Here is a 25,790-nt window from a genome sequence, read left to right on the forward strand (position 1 = left end):
TGAGACCATAAACTCATCAGGAAAATGTTTACGGAGGGAATAAATCAACTGATAAGAACTTCTTTTTGCAACAAGTGTCACCTCTGCTGTTAACAAGAATGCTTTACGTGTCCTAATTCAGGGGCTGAGTTATTATAGACAGTGTGGGGTAAATCCAGGGTATCTATGAAGAGCAACAACCTTTAAGACATTCAATAAAAGCCCGACACCTGCAGCTGTAAAACATGTTTAATACTTGTTCAGCGTATAAACTTTGAGCCCTGGTGTCAGAAATACTTTACATCTCCATCGTACAATAAATGACAGTAAACTTTAGAGCAGAAATATTTACAACTCTCATGCACAACAGGTTCATCCTGGTGGTGAGTGATACAGAACAATACTACAGTTTGTACATGCCTTAAACCGCTAATTATAAATCCTCTATAATACAGTGCTGTTTATATTTTTCCATCAGTTTAAATCGATTTCCTTCCTTTCAAAGCAGACACTTGTTCCACTGAGACCATCGAGCAAAGTCAGAGTTGTGTTCTAGTTGTGTGGATATTAGAAATCTGCCAGTCATGTGTTCCAGTAACGGTGTAAAGCTTCAGTGGTGCAGACTAAGACAAACCTACAAGCAATTAAACAAACATGTGAATCACTTGGAGCATCCTGCTTTAAAAAATGCAGTTTAACCACCAAGTTGAAGTCTCAGATGTCCAAGCAGCACTTGAATGCACCACACAACCATGCAGTAATAATGTTACTGTAGAAAAAAACAAGCCAAGCGTACAGAAGAAAGAAAGCCAAGGTGACAAAAGCATGCGTAAAGACTGCGAACAAAATAAACAGTTTACAACAACTGGTCTGAAAAGGTAGCGGATTAGTTTGTGAAGTTGGCTCGTATTTTTGTTGTTCTTTCCTCTGTCAGTTCGATTACTCTGCACTCAACTTACAGAAGGTAAGTTCAGCTGTTTGTAAACCTGGGTCCTATTTTACGTATTTTGGGGGCGAACAATTACTCTCTTAGATTGCTTCAGCCAGCTGTGAGATGGGCTGTGATGGCAGCAAGTCATGCTTGGGGGCAAATGCACAACTTAAGTCCACTAAAAAGGCTTGTTTTTGGATGGTAATGGCTTTTCGGGTTATAAAACAGATCTTATCTTAACTAAAAAGGTCTTCCTCTGTCAGGCACTTTTAGCAGACGTACTTTGATCAGGTACATTTGCCTCCAAAACCTCGTGTTGAGACCGAAATCTACTGGAGCATTTCACAAAGGTAAGAACCTTCAAGTCAGTAAAATAGGGCCAAAAATACCCAAATTAAACTGCCTGCAGGAAACATCAAGACTATTGGAAGCATGTTAGTGTTCCATGTAAGCAGTTTACAACCCACTGAGCATCATATTAATCTAACTATGTCTTTCAGGAGTAAGTAAAGCTGCTAGCTTGGTACCAGAAGGTGTTTGGGATTCTGTGGTCTCTGTGGATGCTTTTTGAAAGCAGAAATGGTTGATTGTGCATATGAAAAAAAACATGCATATCTAGAACAAACCATGTGCAAAGAATAAAACCCCTCTCGTATCAGTACAATAAAATTAAGCTATGCAGGAGATTGTAAGCTTAGCATGCAGACTGGAGAGTGGGGGGTGCTCCCTCGTTCCCTGAGCTCAGCTGGAGAACAATCCACTGAGAGAAATGAAGCTACAAAAACACCCAAATTCACCCTCCAAGGTAACGCCACCAGCTCAAAGGGCCTCTGAGAATTAATGCTGCCTGAAAGAAAGGAAATCAGTCCATAAGGACGCTTGGGGAACATGAGGAATGTAAGTACATATTACAGTTCATACGTGTTTGACGAGTGTTAACAAGCTGCAGGGTCGTCTCCGTCTCCTGTGAGTGAATCACAGCAACCGACTGAAACTGGAGCGCTCTCTTTCTGCCCCGCGGCTCATAAACTTCCACCTTGTTCTGTTTTTCTTTTCCTCTCTCCACAATGACATCAGACAATCGCTGTGAAACCTGAGCCGCTCTGCAAAGTGCTGCAGTTCACCTCCTCTCCCCTCCCAGCGAGCAGTCTTTGTGATACAGTCTCTTCTTTGGTTTTTGTATCTAGTGAAACTGAAGCAAGGGTGCTGAAACTCCCTGTTGTTGCAGTTATTTGGACTGAGCTCAAGAAGACCACACACCCACAAGTTAAGAATATCATAGAGGGTTTGTTAATCCACTGCAGGAACCAGAAACAGATCCAAACTGAAGATGACAAAGTAGCAAGATCAAAAGTTCACAGCTTTCAAAAATGCAGTCGACTGTGAGAAAGTTATTCTCCTTCTCCTGAGATGTAATCCTGAGTGTTTGGTGGGTTTTGGTTCCTTTACACTCCAGGAAATATACTCAAACAGAGCAGGAAGGAGAGTTTCAGATCGAGTAAAATGAGGTACTAATGAGTTTTGTCCATCCAGAGTAAACTAAATGTAACTGTGAGAGAAGCTGCTGTGACTGTTGAATCAGGTAGCAGAGCATAAAGTAAATCCTGTTAAACCTGTTCATGTATATGTTGGCAGAGATTGAAAAGAGGTTCATGCTACGTTGAGTGAACAAAAGCAGAGTCTACACTTTAATCCACAGCTAACGGTGCCTTTTCAAACTGCCGTTTTTTGCGGTTGTAAGTGCCGTGATCAGATCAGAAATTGACGCAGTGGCTACAAGAGGGACGAGTTAGCTAGCTTCTGTAGCCGGCAAGCTGACATGCTAGTTAGCTAGCCTGACTATCTGACTGCTGGCTGCAAACCATGCGTCTTTTTACTCAAGCAGAGAACAGACGGTACAAATAGATGGGGGAAACAGCTAATGTGATGAACTAAAATTAATTACGACCTTTAGTTGAAAAACTGTAAATGCTGGTGTTGCTGGTCCTAACTGTAGACGTCTCAAAGATCTACATGTTGTTTTTGGCGACACCTGTGGTGATGAGTAGTAACTGCATGTGTCCTCTAACAGAGCTCCAAACTGCGTCCCCTGACTGTTTCGATTGTTTTCATCTGAAGGTATGTATGTAAGGTATATAAAAAGATGGCCGACATGACAACTCCCTTAAAGTGAAGCCTCTCTGTCGCCCCCTGCTGATTGGCTGCAGTATAGCTCATAAAGCCCGCCTCCTCCATGTTAACAGATGGGACATGAGTCAAACTATAAAATCTAAATACACGTCAAATACATTTCTCTCAAACATGGTTTCTGTCATTATAGTTAGTTCTTATCATGCTGACTTATGTCCAAGTGTTCATTTTTCTGACAAGTTCATTTTTAATAAGTTATTTGATGCTATAAAAAGGGGGTGTGGCCTCATGATTGACAGCTCTGTTGACGAATGGGGCACCTGCAGCGTTCTGTTCCCGAGTAGCAGAGTAGAGGAGGAACGGCGAGAGGAGACGCAACTAACACTAACACTACAGTCATTGAACTTTCCATCAGCGTGAATATCTGCTTCAGACCGACACAAGAAGCTGTTCTGCTGTTAAACACGCCGACGTGCCGGATCTTTGTCTTTTTTTCCCGGTCAGTTAAGTGTGTGTTTTAATTAGTGGAAGTGGCTATGGCGGCTTCACCCACTGATCTCTACTACGCAGTCTCTGGCTCAAAATGTAATCAGTGCAAGACGGCAGCGCCCGCCTCAGGGGGTGTTTGGCCTTAATTTTATACAATGAGAGCAGATGGAGACGCGTCGTCCATCTTTATTTACAGTCATTGGTTTTAACATCTGTAGCCATCAATCTTTTGGTATTTTTTCTCGGCTAATGGCCTTTTTTCAATAATGGTCGCCATTTTGGATTTTCAATTAGCTCATCAAGCAGATTTGTTTGATCCCTGGAAAACAACCGAGCCAAGTTTCATGCTTGTCTCAAAATTTGCTTGATATTTCCGCTCCAGTGTTTTGGTTTAAAAAGCAAATTAAAAGCAGCATTTAAGTTGTTCTCAGTCTCAGCATCTTTGGCGACACCTGTGGTGATAAGGGTTTACTGCAGGTTTGTTTTTAGAAATCACTAACAGTGATCGAATCAGCGTCCTCGCCCACAATTTTAACTGTATACTTTCTCTGGAGTACCAACTAATGCTCAGCGATGGACTCCACCTTTCCTCAAAGTTTGACTTTTCACCCCGTCAATAATATCAGGTGTGTTCAAGAGCTTTAATAAGAGTGTCACAGGCCTCTCACCATTGTGTTAACTAATTTATTTAAAGTTTATAACTTTTAAGGTTGATATTAAGCTAAGAGCTAAGCTAGCTGTCTATACCTACCAATGCATTATTAATAATATCGCCTATTTGCTATCTAAAAGTACTAATAATACTCATAATCAGTTATTTTAATGGGAGATCTTTGGGACCCTGCCAAACTTACATGATAGAGGGAAAGTGCAGCATTAACTGAACTACAGGTGTGAAAGTGCCCTTTGGAGAATACTGTGTTCATGCCTGTTGGGGAGACTTCCAGTGAAACGTGACTGACATATCTTTAGCCACTTTATGACCTGATACTCAAGTTTTAATCTCTTTTGGTTTGTGAAACAAGCCAGCCAACAAACAGCTGTTCATTTCAGCGGTACGTAAACCAATCAGGTTTCACTTTCCAAAATAAGACCTTTATTAATCCCTCGAGTGTTTCAAACGGAGGAGTCCGATTGATGTCCGTGAAAGTGACGAAACGATTTGTGTTTGAGGAACGCAGCGATGGACGACGACCTTTTGACCTTTGCTGTAATGCTCATCGGCCTCTCTCCGGAGGAAGCCGAGGAGAGGTGATGCCTCCGACGCCTGCGCTGCTGCTGCTGCTGTTGCCTCTCCTGTTTCCATTTGGACTCCACCCCCTCGACTCCTCCGGCTCCTTCCCCTAAAGCCGCTCGCGCTGGAGCTCCAAGCAGTTGGAAGATGTCGGGCGGCGAGGTGCGACTCAGGTACTGCCAGGGCTTCTTTCCCGCAGTGTCCCTCAGCTTCACGTCGGCGTTGAACTTGCTAACCAGCAGGCGCATGATGTTCTTGTGGCCGTGGATGGTGGCGATGTGGAGAGGCGTGTGTCCGCAAGTTGACCGAGCGTTTATGTCGAAGGATACACCCGCCTTCTGAACTCCGTACCTGAAACCAAGGGCAGAGAGAGAGATCAGGAAATATTCTTCAGATGTATTTTCATGCTGTAATCAAAGTGTTCAGTAGTTTTTCAGTGCACAATGAAAATGAGAACGAAGAACTTTATTAATCTCAGTTAAAGTAACAGCAGTTCTCTTTAAGCTTAGTTTGTCCAATGGAAAAGGTGCAATGTGTTAGCAGCAGCTGGTTGTCACAAACAATGATATTCCCCAGAGGATAAATCTGGCTTTAAACCTCGTGTCTTCCCCTCGACTTTGTATACTTTAATGCCGCCTTCAGTTTGCTTTCCGGTCAGTCAAAAAGTTTGTACAAAGGGGAAGGAAGCATTAACCTCTAAAAGAGCTCATCCCTCAGGGAGCAGTAATGTGATCAGAACATTTCATGACAAGTTAAACAGTAGGATTTAAAAGGTCTTTAAAGGGGAAGTCCTGTATTTTTTAACATATTTTGGTGTATGTGTTATGTTATGTATTTATAACCAGAAACAGCTGTTACGTCGGTCTCTGTAAAGCCACCAGACTCCATTGATTAAAACAGTCGTTTTACCCTGTATCACACGGTAGTGGCTTGTCTGCCACTGCTATGATCAGCTATTTTTTTTTGTTATTGTGTGTTACATAAATATTATGTTGTATCTGAAGTAAGCATTAAAAACACCATATTTACACAATAACACAGACAAGCTAACTGATTACAGCAGTGTTAGACCAGGAAGTTCTCCAAGGTAAAATGATGTTTTTGTCAATGGAGTTTGGTGGCTTTGAAAAGAGCGATGTCATACCTTACCTAAAACAAAAAGGTCTATCTCTGTAGGGATCCTGTAATGTTGACACTTCACACTCCACAATCTGAGCCTTGGAAAAAACTATTTTTTTAATTAAAAACTATTAGTGGACTTATTTTGATCTGGGACATTGTCCTGAAAGATTATGTTGGTTTTGCAGCTACCGGCATATGAAATCTACTGGAGCACTTTTTGTATCTTTTTGTTATTTAGACACAAGAATCTGTAAAAATAAGTCCCAGGTTAAAATCCACTTGAGAGCCCACAAACTGTACTATTCTAACTATCTGGAGTATGTGCAGCTGCTAGCTGCTTACCATAAGGTGTTGAGGACTCTGTGGTCTCCGTGTTTGGCGATCCAGTGCAGCACGGTGAAGCCGGAGATGAAATCTCGACGGTTGAGCAGAGACGGGTCATCTCTGAACAGAGAGTAGATATCAGGCCACGCCCCCGACGCCCCCTTCACCAGCCAGTCGTGCTCCCTGGACTCCAGAGGAACCAGCGACTGAAGACAGGAGCAAACAAACAAATGAGTGTTTAGTGTGGCGAGAAAGGTGTGTGATGTTTAGGGTCACGTCTCAGAGGGAATTGTTTTAATTGGATGTCTTGTTTTCTTGATTTTCTTTACATTGTCCAATAAACTTTTATAAGCCAAATTTCTCAAATTCATAAGCATCCAAATATGTCTCTAAAGATATATTTAAATCAGGAAATAACTGGTTATGGGATAAGGGGACAAGGACAAGAATATGACCAGACGTTTAAACACGATTTCTGAAACCTTTTGGAATATTTTGAATCTTTCATTCACTAAGAAATAAGGTACATTGTCTATAAAAAGTACCGTGTCTAGAAGTCTCACCTGTCTACCGGAGCCTTCGGGTTGACCAGTAGAGGAAGAAGCAGGGAGACTCTTCCTCCCTCCCTTCACCTCCACCCCCTCGGCCAGATCCGCGAGGCTGTGGCAGCGAGGCGGGGTGGAGCAGGATGACAGCGAGGACGACGACACATCATATCGAAGGCTGAGTGAGGAGGAGATCATGTGGAGGCGGTTCAGACGGGCTGCTTCACTGCCTCCTCCCCTCGCCTCCTCCTGGAGGAGCTGGTCCAGGTCGGCTCCCATGCTGCGGCACATCCTGCTCCTTAGCTTGCTGCTGAGCCGCCTGGGGACCCCGCGGGGTTGTCTCAGCGGAGGTGAAGAGGTGGAGTCCTCGCTTAACTCCGCCTCCTCAGGATCGTCACAAAGATCACCTGTGAGGAGGAGAGGCTTTACTACAGGTGTAAAGGCAAGTTGCACCAGTACATACTTTTAATATTAAGCAGAAAAGAGACCGACAGGCGTATACTCCACTGGCAATGAGAAAAGAGACAATTGGCATTTATTAGCGGGTCTTTCCCGGGTTTGAAAAATCTGCGTCACCGCGCTAATTTCAGTGGGAAAGGGGTCTTACTCTTTCTTTCTGCCTCTCCTTTTCTCCCTTTCTCCGCCCATCCGGTTGCAGCAGATGAGCCGGGTTCTGCTCGAGGTTTCCCCCAGCTAAAAGGAATCTTTGCTCATGTGGGATTAATATTGGGCCTCACTAAATAATATACTAACGAGAACGGTCTAGACCTGCTCTGTGCTTAAAGTTTCCTAAGAATAAAAAATGACTGATTGATTTTTGGGGCTGCAGTGGTTAGCGCTGTTGCCTCACAGCTAGAAGGTTCCTGGTCTGTATGTAGTGGGTCTTCCTGTGTGGAGTCTGCATGTTCTCCACGTGCATGCGCGGGTTCCCTCCAGGTACTCCGGCTTCCTCCCACAGTCCAAAGACATGCTCGTTAGGGTCACTGGTGACTTTAAAATTGCCTGTAGGTGTGAATGTGAGCGTGGTCTGTCTCTATGTCTCCCCTGTGATTGACTGGTGTGGTGTAACCCCGCCTCCCCCGTGACCCCGAGGCGGTATAGATGATGGATTTTCAACACTTGCAAAGGGTTAAAAAATGTAGCAGACATGTTGCAGCAGTGACAATTACAACACAACAGACTGTTGCAGTAGGTTGAAACTAACAGAGAAGGTCTGTGCTGTTCTTGTATATAACAGTTTGCTTACGTTGTAATTTGCTAATGGTAACAGGCTAATGCTAACATGTCTGCTGTATGTACAGATATATACTGATATGCTGTCATTATGATTAGCAGCTACTTTTACCTACATTAAAAGAGGTAGTGGTCCATTCTTTATATCAAACTGACTGATGAGGTACCTCACTTTAAAGACTGAAGCATGCCTACACTTTTATGAGCACATACATGCAACCTGTTCGATGCAATTTTCCACTACGAGCCCTTTCATATAAAATATCATAATATTAAAAAATGTAACGTTATCAGTTGAGCAGAGAGACTAAAGCTCTGACCTGTGGAGAGGTGCCATGGCACCACACGGGTTGTTAAGTGCTGGTCGTCAATGAGGTCGCCTGTAGAGTGATGCCAAGGTGCCCGGATTTTACTGTCAGCGGGGTTCATCACAGACTCGGTCCTGCCCCTTTGGGCTCGAAGGAGAACATCCTGGATTTCAGACCCGCTCCCGGTCCTGCCTGTTGATACAGCCGAGTTAAAGAGACACAAATGTTTCTCGATTAAAGTTTCTGTTCGATGGCTACAACTAGTGCTGTTTGATTTGCAAATGTATGCATTTCCTGTGAAAGCAAGACTCTAGGAGGGGTCTTGTCGGGGATATTGATTTTCCATAACAAGACGTGTGATGAAAGAAAAATGTAAACAATTATTTGGGTTTTATGGGGACTTTTGGCAGGATGCTTTTTCAGTTTAGATTTTTCAGGTGGAAACAAGTAATTGTGCCTCCCACAGTATTTGATTGACAGGTGAGGAAAATGCCAGCGCAGCATCACCAGAGAGCGACCTCAAAAGCCGAGACAAATACATGAAAATTATAAGATAAAAATAAAACAAAGATCTCAAGAAAAGCCTTCCGAGTGTGCAAAAGCATGTCGAGCTAAAAGAGTACAAACATGACCATTAAAAAGCAAGACAGAAATACATCATTTCTTTGGAACTAGTTTCAGCAGCAAATCAATACACAATCTGTCCTCTGTCATCCGGCTGTTATATACACACATTAGTTGTAAGTGGGATAAATTCATTGTTGATTTGGTCATTTCGTGAGATTTGTTGACAGTAAGGAAAATACAGAAAATCATCAAGATGTCGTACCTGTTCTCGCCGGTAAATCCTCGTAGCTGATTTCCCACCCCGATCCTCTGGGGGAGCCAGACACCGGCCAGTCCCTGCTGGAGAGGTTTGTGTCCGACGAGGATAAGATGTTGCTGTGGCTGGATGACAGCTGTGCCCCCTGGCTTGGCTCCGCCCCCTTCCGCTGTTCCAGGTTAACTCCTGCAGGCTGTGGGTATTGGCGGTCGCCGTGGACACCGTAATGTGGCGCCCCCTCTGGAGCCTGCATGTAGCGCTCTGTCTCTAAAGGCAGGCTGCGTCGGGTAGATTCACCAAGAAAAAACCCAGGTTCCAGCCCTGGCCCCGCCCACAGCCCTGCCCCTGACTCTGAGCCCCAGCCTGGGCCTCCTCTAGGGGGCAGTGTTTCCTCTTCCATATCCTGGACGTAAATCTTTGGCAGCTTCTTCTCTGACGATGAGGAGGAGGAGACGACAGAGGGAGGGTCTATGATGCACGGCGAGGAGGCAGAGATGGCCCTCCCCATGTCTCCAAGAGGAACGTTCGAGGGCCACTCTCCTCCTGCCAAACCCCGCCTCGTTGGTACCTCCTCTTCCTCCTCATCTTCATCATAAGATACAGCAGATTTGTAGCTCTTCCGGTGTCTAGCGCGGCGTGGAGCCACCTGAGCTTGAAAACCGACTTGTTGAGGAGGAGGCTCCTGATGAAGACCTCCTTTAGGCTGTGGACTGGCCTCCCTCCCTCTGAGGGGTTCTGGGACTGGGATAGTTTCTTCATGTGGTCTCACCTGAGCGACGACAGGTGTGATCCCAGTAGGAGGGGGGTTAAAACCCACCCTGTTCTGTCCCAATTTAGAGCTCTGATTTGTGGCAGGAGGATCTGACAGACTGATGGTCCTCAGTTCAGCCTCTCTGCCTCGGAGGGGCTCTTGGACCTGGATTTGGTGCCTGGTTTCCCCCTGATGTCTGACTGGAGCAACCGCAGGTGTGATCCCAGTAGGCAGGGGGCCAAAACCCACCTTGTTCTGTCCCAATTTAGTGCCCTGATCCGGGGCAGGAAGCTCTGACAGACTTGGGGTCCTCAGTTCAGACTCTCTACCTCTGAGGGGTTCTTGGACAGGGATTTGCTGCCTGGTTTCTCCTTGATGTCTGACAGGAGCGACTGCAGGTGTGATCCCAGTAGGCATGGGGCCAAAACCCACCCTGTTCTGTCCCAATTTAGTGCCCTGATTCGGGACAGGAGGCTCTGACAACCTGGGGGCCCTCAGTTCAACCTCTCTGCCTCTGAGGAGCTCTTCTATGGGGATTTGCTGCCTGGTTTCTCCCTGATGTCTGACAGGAGCAACCGCAGGTGTGATCCCAGTAGGCATGGGGCCAAAACCCACCCTGTTCTGTCCCAATTTAGTGCCCTGATTCGGGACAGGAGGCTCTGACAACCTGGGGGCCCTCAGTTCAACCTCTCTGCCTCTGAGGGGCTCTTGGATGGGGATTTGCTGCCTGGTTTCTCCCTGATGTCTGATGGCAGTGGCCACAGGTGTGATCCCAGGAAGTGGAGGGCTGAAACCCACCTTGTTCTGCCCCAATTTAGAGCTCTGACCTGGGGCATGAGTCTCTGACAGAATCAGGGTCTTTAGTTCAGCCTCTCTACCTCTGAGGTGTTCTTGGATCGGGATTTGCTGCCTGGTTTCTCCATGATGTCTGACTGGAGCGACCACAGGTGTGATCCCAGGAAGCGGAGGGCTGAAACCCACCCTGTTCTGCTGCCCCACTATGGTGCTCTGATCTGGGGCAGGAGGGTGTGACAGATTGGGGATCTGGGCTGCTGCTGGTCCACCTAAATATGCTGGTTTGTTGATTTCCGGTTGCTGTTTTAGGTTTAAATTAGTTTCCACATTATTGTTGTTGTTCAGCATGATCCCAGCTGCAGGTAGTATTGTTTTCATGGCGGGTTCTCCCGGTGGGGCGGGTGTTGTCACCTCCCTGAGCTGAGGTTTCTGCCGAGGCTTCTCCGCGCTCCCAGCCGGGCTCACTCTCACTTTTCCCGGAGAGAGCTCTCTGTTCCTCCCGGCGGAGGGTCGCGGCGGCCCGGCAGAGCCCCCTTCACCTCCTCCGGGGACTCTGCCTTTGAATTTCCTCCTGAGAACCACATAAGAGACGCCGTCGAGCTGTTGAACGGTGGCCACGGAGTTGACAAACTTCTTGAAGAGCTCCCGGTTCCGGTCCCGGTCCGCATGGTCCTTGATGAAGTTTCTGAAGTGCAGCAGCATGTCCGAGTTCTTCACCGACCCTCCGCTGCTCCGGAGGTAATAAAGCACCTCGTCCTGAGTGAAATCTGTGGCCATTCTGGTCTAAACTCTGCTTTCTGTCTCTCTCTCTCTCCCTGCTGGTCTCAAAGGTCGGTGAGCTGTTTCTGTCAGGCTGGAATGAAACTCCGCCCACCGCAGGTATTTATCCACAGCCTCACCTGCTGCATTCCTTCAGCTAACCCGGATGTGTGTGACTGATGCCTCCTGTTACACTTTCACAGGTACAGGTACATTTATATAATAATTCGTAATAAAAGCACGTGATGCAGAAGTATACAGCAATATTTTCAAAGTTTTAATCAGTACACTTTACAAAGTGTGTTATGAATATTATAAAACGTGTTGATAAAAAAGATTAAGCTAAATATTTGAAAAGAGAATAAATGAATCTTTTGCATGATAGATTCATATAAAGCAGGAAATAAATAACTGATAACATTCAAGAGATCACTGATTAAATATGTTTTATACTGTTAAAAAAGAACCTAAAGCATATGTTTGATATGTATACTAAACCAGATCTTTAAATTACAGTTTGAAAAAGGTAATGAAGGATTTTATCTGGTTCACAAGACATAAAAGCACACATTTATTTACCTCCTTAATGTCAAAACTCACTTTCAGTTCATCTTTTTTAGACCTGGAAGCGAAATTCTCTCTCAGACATGACGCCAGGTGTCACTGACTGTCTGTATAATTTAATGAAAGCTTTCTACATTATCTTCCTACACATTCACTGGGGGGTCTTGAACCTGCAAGTTGCTCTTTAATAATGCAGATTACCTTGCTAAAAGAATGGTTAGTACGTACTTTTTATATGTGAGAGGTAACTTAAAAGTATTTGTTGAGTTCCCACTTTCTGACCTGGGTTAGAAGTAAAAATATATAAACTATTTTTGTATAATTCATTCTGAAATTCTTCATATTGTAAACTATTTTGATATGTGTTCATAATTCGCTCATGTAAAAGTATTTTTCCGTGTAATATAAGCAGTTTATCTTGATGTGTAAAGATTTAGATGCACTGCATGATTCACACCACCAGGGGGCTTATGTGAGTGAGGAGCAGGGTAACACACAGGTGGTCGTAGAAGAAGACTTATTTTCTTTAATGTTTTTGTTGTTGTTGTTGTTGTTGTTGTTGTTGTATGAGTTCACAGGAAGGCTGTAGAAGTTTATCAGCAGACAGAGTTCAGAGAAAGAAATAGTTTATTTGAGTCAAGACAAGTGAAACATCCTTCCAGCGTCAGTCTGTTACTGGCTGTATTACATACAATTTAATAACAGATTAATGGAAGTATATGAACTGGAGAATAGTACCTACAGACCGAGTTGGCACCTGTAAAATCCATCCATTGTCTGTACCACTTATCCTGAGCCTTTCCCAGCTGTCACTGGGCGAGAGGCGGGGTTACACCCTGGACTGGTCACCTGTCAATTACAGGTCTGACACATAGAGACAGACAACCTTTCACTCTCACATTCACACCTACGGGCAATTAAGAGTCACCAATGAACCTAACGAGTCTTTGGACTGTGGGAGGAAGCCGGAGTACCTGGAGGGAACCCACGCATGCACGGGGAGAACATGCAGACTCCACACAGGAAGGCCCACTACATCTGAAGCAGGATTCATACCTGGAACCTTCTAGCTGTGAGCATTTTCGGTCTCCTGAGACAAATATCATATAATATCAAATATCAATGCTCCACTATGTTTACAATCTAGTTACCTGTGTTTGTCTGTCTGTTGCTGAGCAGGTAGTGAACCATCACCTTTTTTAACTGAAAACAGCTGCCTGATGCAACCAAAGACGAGACACTTTATTAATCCCTGAGGGGAAATTCAATGTTTCACTCTGTTTTAACAAACATGCTTCACACACATAGGCCCGAAATACACACATGCACAAACAGCACTCTATGGAGAGATGTCAGAGTGAGGGGGCTGCACATGGACATGCGCCCCGAGAAGTTGGGGGGATTGGTGCCTTGCTCAAGGGCACCTCAACAGTGCCCAGGAAAGGAAGTGGCACCTCTCCAGCTACCAGGCCCAATCCCATACCTAGTCCAGGACTTGAATCGGCCAAGTCCCTACAAACTGAGCTACTGTCTACCCAAATACTTCACAGCTGTATAAGAACCAAAACCGTCAAATTATGGGCCTAAATATCAATATCTTTAAGAGCCTGCAGAAGTGAAGAGGATGGGAGTTATCATTTTGATGACTCTGACCATACACACTGTTTTATGATCCAGTTTGATTATAGCCGCTTTATCTTTTATTTCAGATAAAAGATAAAGCAGCTATAACTAAGATAGCTATAAAGTGGTTTACAGTTTAATGGTGGCATCACTGTAGAGTTTTTATGTAAAAGTGTGTGTGCGTGTGTGTGTGTGTGTGTGTATGTGGAACAACGTAAAAAAGACATTCAGTCATTTACAAAATACATTTATTTTGCAAAAATCGGGAGCTGTTTTTAAATCGTATTTAAGTGAAAACAAATTAAATTTAACAACAAACCACAACAAGTTTCTGAGATATTCTGCTGTGCCTCTGCAGAAAACAAGAACAAACACACAGACAATAATCAACAGTAAAATCTGGGTTATTGATAAAAACATAAGGCAGATTATGTGCTTTGATGCTTCAAGGATATGAGTATTAAAAAAGGTGCTCTAAAACTGATACAGGCAAATGGAACACGTGGGTGAACAAGTAAAAACATCCTCTGATCAGCTGTTTCATACCCATAAATATTGATACTGATGCTCTTTGTGCCATTTGGAGCCCCGGATTAACTGAACAGAAGGGAAGCCAAATGTCGCTGCCTACGTGGTAAAAGGGATTAAAGTAAAATATTTATAACAGGAATATAAAACGGAACCCTCATTGTGAAACAGAAGAGATGATCCAAAGTAGAAGAATATTTTATGTAAATCTTTTTACAATAACAACACACATTTTCCTCCTTACATCATGATAATGAGTTATATTGACTTTATGGAGTAAGAAGAATAATAGTGATGCAATATTTAACATTTATTTTAATGTTATCATTTTAATGTTTGTATTTACTTACTTGTATTTATTTACTTGTTTTATTGACGTGACAGTTGGTTATTGTAGTTGAATTCCTTTTCATATGAACTTTACACAAAAGTAAAAGTTTATGATTTCTATATAAATAAAAACTTCATGAATGCGGCAACAAATAATTTCTGTTAATGTTACTTTTTATGACCATAGAAATAATATTTGCAGAAGCATGAGGACACTTTAAATCGATTAAAAAAAGGGGCGATCGAGCACTTTTATTTACTCTGTTTTTTTAGGTATCTTGTGATAACAGCGCTGGTTTTCACGAGATAACATAATTTAACTCTTTATCTGGGGATAATAAAGCTCGTTTTCTCGTGATAACAGGCTCATTTTCTGCTGATCTAGAAAACAAAACTACGGGAGCCCTAAGCGGACATGTATCCATAAATTATATTCACTCTGTTTTCCAGTGATGACCATAGACTGTATACAAAGATATATATCTATATATACAGTCATTGGTGATAATGAATTATTTCTGGTAATTTTCTCGAGATCTCGACTTGTTTATAACGTTACCATGAGATAACGACGCGGCAGCACCATAACGTCACATTGACCAGCCTGTTGTTTTGTTTTCTGGATCGCCTGAAATGTATTCCTTTATCATGAGAAAACCAGCTTTGTTATCCCAAGATAACGAGAAAGGTAGTTCAAGATCTCGAGAAAATTACCACAAATAACTCATTATCACACACAAAAAAGCAGTAAATAAAATGTATGGATGCATGTCAGCTAAGGGCTTGCGTGGTCATCATCTCTGATCGGCCTTGAGACTTCAAAATATAACAGAAAGCTTGTGTAATAAACTGAGGGTGTTGGAGGTAAAAGATGTAGGTAGGCAATGTTTCATATAAGATACCATCAAGTTGCATTATGGGACTTGTAGGATGAGTGTTTTAGGGGGCGTGATTACTCCTATAGGGACAAAAAGTCAGGAAATTTTAGCGTCTGCTGCAGCGGTTTTCATCACTCTCTTTACCCTGTGTCCACCAAGCATCACTTCACTGAAGTATAACAGGAATCAGATTACTTCTCAGGAATCAGAGCTTTTTAAAAAGAAGTAAAGACACCATGAGGAATGATAACACGTGCATCACTTCCTCGACTGATATTCTTAAGTGAAACAAAGACAGGCCGAGCTGACATGAGGAACGTCAGCCTCTAAAACAGACTTGATTTGCAGTTTAATAAACATAGCGTTGAATTCTTTCAGTGTTATAATGTGCAACCATATATTTCCCCTAACGGCCGACAGAAGTGGATTAAAACTAATCAATGTTTTATTTCACACAAAGTTTCACTGAAGTTAAATAAAAAGGTGCTTTTTTCTTCTTCTGTTGTTTCAGCAGCTGTTTGCAAAGATCACAGTCTGATCAAAGTGAGATAGTTTGTTAAAGTTAGTTTGAACCTGAACTGTAATGAAACCACTGCTCAGGTTAATTAATGAAGTGATTGACAGGACATTTATTGCAATATCAAAGATTGATTCATTATTTACATTATTTATCAATTAAAAACTTTATTTCATTTCGTATCTTTATAAATTAATCACCTTTTGGTTCAGGAAATTGTTGTTATTCTCCTCATTTCTGGACTTCAAATTACATTAATACAAAGATTAAAAATGGGAGATAATTATTTAGAAGTCCAGGTTTTTTGTTGCTTTTGTAAAAACTCTGAAATTTGACAAGTAGGGAGAAAAAAAAAATCAGGTTTTGCGCCAACAAAGTCTTAAATCCAAACATAAATAAAGTCGATGTTTGCAAGTATTTCCTCCTGTGAAAATCTTTGGAATCAAAACTTCAAATCGACTGTTTCACCAGAGAAGCATGAGTAGAAGAACGGTTATGATTCAGTGTAAATTCTGCTGCAGACAGTAGTTAAAATGCTAAAAACAAAAGTGCTCCAGACAGTAGTGACAGTAGTAGTGTTACAGTATCATGTGACAGTGATTATAACAGAGCGGTTGAACCTTCAGGATGTGTGCTCTCAGTTTCTGCTTATCTCTCAGTTTGTAAAATACAAAGTGTCCCTCTGAATTTTGGTGTAAAAGTTGACTGTACATGTGCGGAAGCAGAGCAGGTGTTCTCTGAATCTCTGAAAAGTTTGACAAGATGACAGAAAAATAAAAATAAAAGAGAAAATTAGAAAGTATTTGTCTTTGGGAGACAACAAATCTGCTTCTTATTGTCTTTAAAAAATGAAGAGATTGTGAATGTTTGAGGTTCCTGAAAGCACCATCAGGGATGTTAATAGGCACCAGATCTACAAATTTTGAATGAGTAATAGGTATAAAAAGTTTTCTTATTGCTCCAGTAGATTGCTTCAGCTGGCTGCAGAGTAATCCTTGATGGATCAAAATGTGTCCACTAAAATGTCAGGCTTAGATTGTTATTGACAACATTACAGAAAGGATCCCTGGCGCCGGTTTAGCTCAGCAGTTAAATCAGTGGCCCATGTACATAGTCTTCTGTCCTCGTGTGGCGACCCTGGGTTCTACTCCTGCATCCCCCATTCTCTCTTCCCTTGTTTCCGACACTTTCCACTGTCCTTCTCATAGGACATAAAAAACTAAAACATAATGTTTAGAAAGCATCCATACAGAGAAAGACCTTTTTGTTAAAGAGGAAAATTGGTTTTTTTAAGGCCAGAAACAGCCGTTATATTGTTTTTTTTAAAGTCACCAGACTCCATTGACAACTATACTAATTTACCTCGTATAACATGGGAGTGTCTCGTTTATTTCTGCCTCAATTGTTTAGTATGTTTGTGTTGTTATATGGCTTTAATTTTTTTAAACGGTAAGTTTGAAATCAACACAATATTTGTGTGACAAACAATAACCATAAAAAACTCTCAATGGTAAAGGCAGCAGTAGACCAGCAACTCCTGTTTTTTGCGGGGTAAAATTACTGTTTTTTTTCAATGGAGTCTGGTGGCTTTGAAGATTGAAGCAATGTAAAGGCTGTTTCTGGTTTTATAAAAGGTGTATCTCTGTAGGGATCCTTTCTGTAATGTTGTCAGACACTTAGTCAGTGGAAAAAACAAGAACTTTTCATCAGACGTATTTTCCCCAAAGGATTACATTGCAGCCATTACAGACTGTTTCACTGCTGCAGGCTGAAGAAGTCTACCGGAGCAATTCCACACATTTTTGTCCCTATTAGACATGTAAATCCAAAATATGAAAAACCAACAGGGCCTAGGTTTAAAAATACCAGAATGACCATTTTAAAGGCCGTTCTGTGATCTGGACCTTTCACTGACTTTGAAAAATAACCTTTGATTCATAAATTAAAGCTGAATTTTACATTAACAGCTGCTTTCGTCTTCACTATAAAATCTTTTTAGATATTAGATACACATTGGAACCCAACATATCAATGATTATAATCAAGAGAGTATTATTAAGAGCTGTAAAAACAAACAACTTGAAACTTTTGACATTAACTTTTCAACCTGAAACACCTGATGGCCCTTAAAAAAAACCTTTTAGAACAGAGAGTTGGCAGAGATGTTGGCAGCAGTCAGTTGAGTCCACGCGGTGCTAGTTGCTGATGTCGAGGTGAACAGACGTGTAACGTACAGTAAAAATAAAACGAGGCACATTAAAGGCTTTTCTTCTTCTTCATGTGTGAAGTCTGCATAGTCGTTTCAGTTTCCTTCATGTGAAACTCTTTTTAGGGAGGCATTTGTCTCTTCTTCATTTCTTGTCCTTCACGACTTGTCCATGACATCACAGTGATGTCACGGTGGTGGACCTGACAGAGTGTGCGGGGCCTGGAGTCATAGAGGGCGGGAGAAGCGATGGAACAGGTGAGGAGCAGTGGGCGGGGCTGGACGTTGAGAACGGAAACCCTCTCGACCACCCGTGAGCCTCCGCCACCTCCTGCGGCAGGCTCTCGGCCAATCGCGTCAGCTGGTCCTCCCCCTGCCGTATGAGGTCGTCGAGCTGCCGCTGGCGAATCAGGAGGGAGGGTTTGGTGCTGACGAAGCGGCGGTAGTCCTGCAGCTGCATGTCGGTGAGGTAGCCGGACAGGATGGAGTGGACCACTCGCTGCCGCCGGTCCAGGTTCTCCTTCAGCTCCCGGGCGTCCTCGGTCTGACAGAGGAGCAGGGAGCGCTTGTGATGGAGGGAGTCCTGAGGAGGAGGAGGAGACAAAATATTTATCAATAAAGGGGAAAAAAGTCTATTACTGAAGTGTGTCAGCATCCAAATGGAAACTACAGCTGGAGATGAAGAAAAACATTTTTTTGATCTTGAGAAGTTAGATGATGTTTTCTGTTTGGACTGTGATTGCTTCATTTCTTCATTTCTCCTTTCTGACATTAAACAAATAAAACCATGCACTGTTATTTTGGCCATTATATTTGGTTATGAAAAGCATTTAATTATATCCTTTAATATTTTTTATTATATGATTTATACATGATGTACGAGCTGTGTACAATCACATTCCCAGGGACGGACTGGGACAATGAAATGGCCTTGGATTTTTGGCCTACAACCAGTAGCTATTGATGGCACCATGGTCACATATTAGGAGGGAGGTCTGGGGGTCCTGCCCAAAGTGCCAAATACTTACTTTCCTGCATTTTGGTGAATTTTTATGCACCAATTTAAGCCTTTTTTGCATCATTTTATGGTGAAAATGACTTTGTTTACGTAAAGGAAAAGCAAATTCTAATGGAATATAATGCTGTAAGGCTGTCAGGCGTTTTGTATTGTTTTCATATATTTATTCTCCCGTAGATCAACTTTTCTCATTTAATGTTAACACACATTATGTGCGTGATTTACTCTCCGTCCACCTTTATTTGTGGACAAACTTCAACGTTTATTAATCAGTGTTACAGCTAACATTGTGAGCACGTCACTGTCACCGTCGTCCACTTCTTTTTATAACGATAACAGAGCCAGTTAATTCATGTAACGTGGGCCTAATACTAACATTATATAGTATTAACGCAGAAGTAGTGGGGTATGTCAGTGCGTCGTTGCTATGGAGACAGTCAGCTGCGTCTGTGTGTGTTCCGTTGTGTTGCTTTGATGTGAACGGCTCAGATGTCACATCCGGTGGTGTTGTGAATCATTGATCTAAACTGGCCTTAATACATTTTAATTCATTCTCCAATAAATTCACAAACCTCGTGTGCTTCAGCAACTTTTCTGCTCATGTTTCAAACATTTTGCACACTGAAAACACATCCCACATATCTGTGTGTAGGATTTATGTACATCTTGAATATGTTATCGATGCTGACTGAAAACAAGTGTTCCACACATGTTCTAAAGCTGTCGAGTAAATGTAGTGGTGGTAAATGGAAATACTCATGTAAAGTAGTAAATGCACTTAGTTACTTTCCACCACTGTAATAATGAATGATAAATGATCTTCTCTGCTGGTAGCTAGCTTTAATTAGCAATCACTTCTAAATGTTAACTGTAAATATCTATTAGCTCATTAGCTGCCATCATGAGTCACAACTTTAGTTTTGAAACTTTTTTTAATGAATTTCTTTTCTTTCTTTTTTTTTAATGGGCTGCTCCAACCGGCCCTCAAAGCAGCCGGCCCATCCTGAACTGTCCCGATGGTCAGGCCATCATTGCACATACCTACCTTTTATATTATATTTTTTAAATATTTTGTAATTGTAAATATTTGAATAAGTATCAAAATATCCAACTGTCAATCTATACAAAATTACAAATTCTTATTATGTAATCAGTTAAATAAAAGTTTTACAGCTTAAAACATGAAACAATAAACACAGTCAGGGTTTATCAGATATCTGATGTTATCAGTGAGGACAAAGCAGCAGATAAAAGTGTGTGACAGTTAATGTTTGATCAGTGAGTTCAATAAAAAGCTTCCACACTGTGGTTCATTTGTGAGTACACATTAACAGAGACAGACTGTGACACCCACTGTGTTCTCAGAGGTTTCCTTAATAGCACAAGACTTAAACTAGGACTGATTAAATCTTACGTTGTGGTTAATATTTACACATCTCTTACATTTATATTAATATTGCATCCAAAACTCAAACTGGCCGATTTGAAGCCCCTCAGATAATATAAATCCTGAGCAGACACAGTTACAGATGGTATATAAGCACACAGGTAATGAATAGAGACAGGTAGATCCCGCCTGTCTCACCCTCTCCTCGACTGCTCCCTCCTGCGTCAGCTCCTCTCCCTCCAGAGCGAGCAGAGCTCTGTCGATCCTCGACAGCCGGCTGCACAGAGACAGCAGCAGGTTCACGATCCTCTCCAGGTCTCCTGCAAAGACGAACACGACAACATCTCAGGTGCATCAGCAAAGCATCATGGGAGATGTAGTTGTTGAATAATATTAAAATAATAGTTGTTATATTGTCGTACCGATGAACATGCTGTACTTGTCCCTCTCGTTGCTTTTGAGGCGTTCCTGCACCAGAGTCTCGATGTTCGCCCCCAGCACCTGGTGACGTCTCTGCTCCTCACAGAGCGCCTCCTTCTCCTGCCGCAGAGCCGCCACGCTGCTCCTCAGAGCCTCACACAGCTCCACCTGCAGACAAATTATCAACAGCTTTACCTCTGTTACCTGTGATGTTTACCTGAATTACTATCAGAACCTAAAGGGGCAGAGGGCAAGCCAACAGCTGCCTAACACTTAAGATTCACAGACTGGGTTTAAAGCCACTTCCAAGATCACTTTTATTTATAGATTTTTATGTTTATTTTTGTATGTTGCTGGTTTAGTTGTCTGCACTGGTTATTGTAAAATTAAAACAACAAAAGAGTTAAATAAGAAATCACTTTTTACCTTCCTGGTGTTGAGGTCTTTCTCTTCCTCATCCAGATCCGTCTCCTTCCCTCCATCTGTCGTCGTGCTCTGTGCAGGATCACAGACGCCATCTGGGATTCTGGAGAGGGAACAAGATTATTTTAAAAGCTACATTTTAAACTTTTTGTTTTGCTCTTTAGAGCCGTTTACCAAAGATCTGTCCTTCTTTTGTTTTATTCATTTGAAAAATTAACTGCTGCTGTTGATAGTCAAGAGTGGACTTAATAAACATTTCAGTGATTAGGGCAAAAGGAAAGAGTAAGTTAGCAAAAGAAAAGCAAAGTTGTTAAGTTTGAAATTGCAATAAAACATACAAATTTAACCAAAAAAAGAGAGTATAAATTAATGGAACTGAAAAAAACTGGGCACAAATTGAAAAAAAAACATGTAAAAAATAGAAAAATACCTGTTTTTTCCCCCTCTGTACTTTTTATTTCATTCTCTACTTTTAGGCACAAAAAGTTTGAAAACGCATTCAGTTTTCCTTAAATTCAGCCTCCAAACTTTATTGACAATTACATTTTTAATTATTGTATGAATGAATAAAATATGAAGAGAAAAAAAAACAGACGAGGTAGAGAGCGATATCATTTTGAAAGCATTTATACTGTCATACCAACTATGGCCACTAGGTGTCAGTGTTTCCCAGCTTTTAAAACTGTTGAAAGCCACCTGTCTCTCTGTCACACTGAGGGCCTTTCTCAAACGGGACCGTCCCCACTCACACTCCATTTGATGTCACACTCAGAGCTGTACGGAGAAACCTTCGGTAAGGTGAAGGGATTAAATACAGCGCCGAACTTCGAGACGAACTCCCCTCACTCCGGCGGAGACAGAAAATGTATGTAACCATGGTTTCATGTCAAACAAACAATAAAAGCTACGTAAATACCAGTGAGTCAGAGTCGTTAAAATCACTTCACATCATGAGAAACATAAATTTCGAGCTTCCTTGGTACATTTCTTATCTGTAAATATATTTTTAAATCTGCTGTTAACGACCTGCTGGGTTTTTACAGCCGTCCCTGTAAATATAAACACTATAAACTTTTCACTTGTATCGTTTCTAGACAAGAAAACGGTTTATTAGATCCTGAATATAACATTAACTTTAAGACGCTGACGTCAAAGTATGTTGTTTGTACGGGTAATAAAACTGAACTTTAAAGGGCCTATTCACCGATTTTCAGCCTCAGTCCTATCATGCTATTATGGGGAGCTAATGCCATTATGGACGCTTCTCCAATGGGCCCTGGAAAACCTCCACCAGACGACGTAAAATGCGTCATCTGGCGGAGGCCAGGCAGCTTGCTGAACTACACTTCCTCAATCTAGGATGCCTGCCTCTGATGTCATGTCTCGTTCAAAATCGTCAGGTTTGAAATGTAGGATTTTTTAGACGATCCACCAGTATATTCTGGTCTGATTTCAGATTCTGTCTCGCTCTGAGCAGTTGCCTGCAGCGAAAACGGTAGTATTTCACTCCAGCGTCTCTCACTGGGCCGTTCCTTTCAGAGGGAGGGGCGCAATGCATGCTGGGTGTTGAAGGAATGTATAATGGGCAAAACCTCGAGCTGTTTGAAATTGGCGCCATAGATGTGGAGAAAGTTCAAATATCATTGCTTCTATCGATTACAGAGAACACCAGCTCTAGATACAATGACAATAAAGGCTTTCTGATTCTGATCTCTAATCTCATGAGGATCATAACACAGCGTTGCACCTGGTCAGTAAGTCAGCATCGGTGCAGACTCGCTGGTGGAGCGTTTAACAACCCACTCCCACTCCACACTCAGAGGTTTGAGTCTCCACACGAGCGTGCAAACAGAGCGGAAGTGTAGGGAGAGGGAGTGGTCTGAGAAAGGTCCTGATATTTATCAGATCAGGATCAGCGTCAGATCTGTCCGTCTGTCAGAAAGGTTCAAATGAAAGGACGAACAAAAAAGTCAAATCTGTCCCTGCAGACACAAATATCAGAAGATCAGCGATCGTTTTAAGTTCTTCTATGATCCATGTGTGTATTGTAGTTTAATGAAACAAACACTGTGGTTGGGAACTCTTTCCACACACTCACACAGGTCTGTCTGGTCTCTCCTGTGGCTGACGAAGCACAAACACTGTCTAACTTGTTATCCTGGTTTCAGACATCCAGTCATTCAAACAGACCTGCTGCTGCGTTCATCCATCACTGTTTCAGTAGACACAAGGCGAAAAACCCAAGGTTGAACCTTATGTCCCCCTTCCATGCAACAAAGCCATCATCTTTGTTGCATGCTTTCGTCATCTGAGTGAAATTGTTTTGATCGATTCACTGATTGTCTCACACACACGAGCAGACATTTACTTTCAAAAACTGCAACAGAAACAAAAGAAAACACTTGGAGAAAACTACATCTTCTTGCACATGAATGCAGCATTACAAGCAATGCGTGTCACCAAGGTCAAAGGTCAAATCACAACCACAACCTTCCTGTGACTCTTGCGATTTATGGTTGTTTTCTTTCTTTTCAATGAGGGAACATTTCCTCCCTGAACATCACGTCCGCCGACAAACCAAAACACATCCAACATGTCACTGACTCGAACGAAGACTCTAAAAGGCCACAGCGTGCAGAGACAGCAGAGGTTTGTTCTCTGTGTCAGCAGCAGATAGGAGCAGGACGCTGTCAGCAAACACAACAAGGATGACAAATGTTGGATTACAGGAAGTTCCCCTCTTCCCTCTGAATGTTCATGATATCCTTCTGCTGTATAAAGTCCCTTTTCTCTGTCTTGGGGCTAAATAAACACACTCAACACGAAGGTCTTTATCTTTGTCTTACATAAAGCACTTTAAAAGACATTAAACTAAACCATCAGAGGGGTAGAAGTAGGGTTAGGGTTACAGGGTACCGCCCACCTGTGATTGACAGGCGTTAACATTCCTTTTTTAAAATCAATTTAATTACGGAATTTTGTCCCAAACGGTTGACTCTACGTCACCATCGCCTGACAAGGTCTAGGGCTTCAAAACTATAAGAATAACCGTGAGAGTTGTCTATTTTAACACCAGCACTGATGCGTTTCATCACAGTACAGCAATATAACTCAAAAAACATGTTTAAGTGTGCAGTTATTCTTTAATCCTTCCAGTTAATTTTTGGCTGACCACCGGGGTCAGCCCTACACACGGGTCTGTATGTGACTGAGTGAGTGAGTGACGGTTCTTTCACAGCCGTAGAGAGAGAGAGTTGCGACATCACAATGGCGGATCATGGAGCATATTGGACCTCCAGTGACACGACTCTCTGTCTACATGGCTCTGGATACTTTGTTTGGGAGTAGGCGGGGCTGCTCCTCCACTGCTCGTCCACAGCGCGGACCTGCTTTCAAACACGTCGTCATCGGTCTCATAAGAACAGTCCTCGTAACACATTGCCCACAAACGCGCACATTGACCTGATGTGGTCAGCCACATACTAGGTTTTGACCTAGTCTTATTATGTTTGCAAAAATATAAGTTATAAATGTTCACAAAGAAATGCAGTATCATTTGAGATTGAGAGATGTCAGTGGATAGTGTTTGAAACAGGGGAAGAGAGTGGGGATGACACACGGCAAAGGGCCGATGATGGGCGTTGAACACAGGGCCGCCGCATTGAGGACTATAGCCTCTGTATATGGTCACGGATTTAACCACTGAGCTAAACGGGCGCCGACTTGGGGTATTTTATGATATAATTGAAAATGATAAAGACCCTTATCCAACGCGTCCACGTGGAGTCCCAAAGTCTTACACAGACTCAATATTCCAAATACAAGATTTCATGTACGCAAGCCACGGCAATCAGCTGCACGCGCCGTATGCACATCACCAGGCTTTCTAGAAGTGAATCAAAAATTAGCAACTCTGTTTTCTCCTTGATGTATTTTCCCGACTTTATGTGCACATATTTTTCACCATGTGTGACCATGAAGTCGAAGCAGAAACAAATCCACAGCTCATCAGTTTGTACGGGGTAACGTCGGGGTCTCTAAATGGATTGCAGACCGTTTGCAACAGCGCCACCTTTGGAGGAGGCCTTACCAGAAACTTCATACAGGGTCCATAATGTATGATTATAGTCTACGTGCCCCTACAATACCCATGTTTGCTGTCTCTGTGGTAAGCCCTTTTTTCGCCCATGTTTATTTTTCTTGGTTGCCCAGAGGGACCCAAACACTAACCCACCTAAAAGCCCACCCTGACCCAAGAGAAGGCCATTTAGACTTGTTAGCTGGTACATCGTGTCAGATTTACCCGTCGTCCAATCGGCTACTGCCTCTACGTGTCCAGGGTGATTTTCCTCCAGCTCGGCTGTTTGGAAAGATGTCCTCCATGAGCTCCACAGTGGATTTACCTCCCCATGTGTCCAGGAGGGGCGCCAGAGAGCAGTCCTGTGACACCTGGGAACAATGAAAGTTTAGTTG

At 42.6% G+C, this 25,790-nt stretch overlaps 2 protein-coding genes across 4 annotated transcripts in view; both read right to left on the bottom strand.

Annotated features, from left to right (window-relative positions):
- Positions 1-243: 243 nt before the first annotated feature.
- LOC138605147 (ankyrin repeat domain-containing protein SOWAHB-like) lies at positions 244-6,975 on the bottom strand. The gene is made up of 3 exons (XM_069677257.1): positions 6,773-6,975; positions 6,228-6,415; positions 244-5,114 (listed from the first exon to the last, which is right to left on the bottom strand). The coding sequence occupies exons 1-3, from the start codon at positions 6,950-6,952 to the stop codon at positions 4,646-4,648; spliced, it is 837 nt and encodes a 278-aa protein (XP_069533358.1). The 5' UTR covers positions 6,953-6,975; the 3' UTR covers positions 244-4,645.
- Positions 6,976-13,841: 6,866 nt separating this feature from the next.
- shroom3 (shroom family member 3) overlaps positions 13,842-25,790 on the bottom strand; it is a 75,340-nt gene continuing 63,391 nt past the window's right edge. For all 3 annotated transcript variants that reach the window (XM_069677151.1, XM_069677150.1, XM_069677152.1), the window contains 5 exons: positions 25,621-25,766; positions 21,321-21,420; positions 20,897-21,062; positions 20,673-20,794; positions 13,842-18,652 (listed from right to left, as the gene is read on the bottom strand). In XM_069677151.1, coding sequence (XP_069533252.1) covers positions 18,248-18,652; positions 20,673-20,794; positions 20,897-21,062; positions 21,321-21,420; positions 25,621-25,766 — 939 coding nt within the window. In that variant the 3' untranslated portion in view covers positions 13,842-18,247. The remainder of the gene's footprint in view (positions 18,653-20,672; positions 20,795-20,896; positions 21,063-21,320; positions 21,421-25,620; positions 25,767-25,790) is intronic.

Source organism: Semicossyphus pulcher, unplaced genomic scaffold, assembly GCF_022749685.1.
Source record: "Semicossyphus pulcher isolate SPU_LCO1_2020_fin unplaced genomic scaffold, fSemPul1.0.p SCAF_28, whole genome shotgun sequence".
Classification (NCBI taxonomy): domain Eukaryota; kingdom Metazoa; phylum Chordata; class Actinopteri; order Labriformes; family Labridae; genus Semicossyphus; species Semicossyphus pulcher.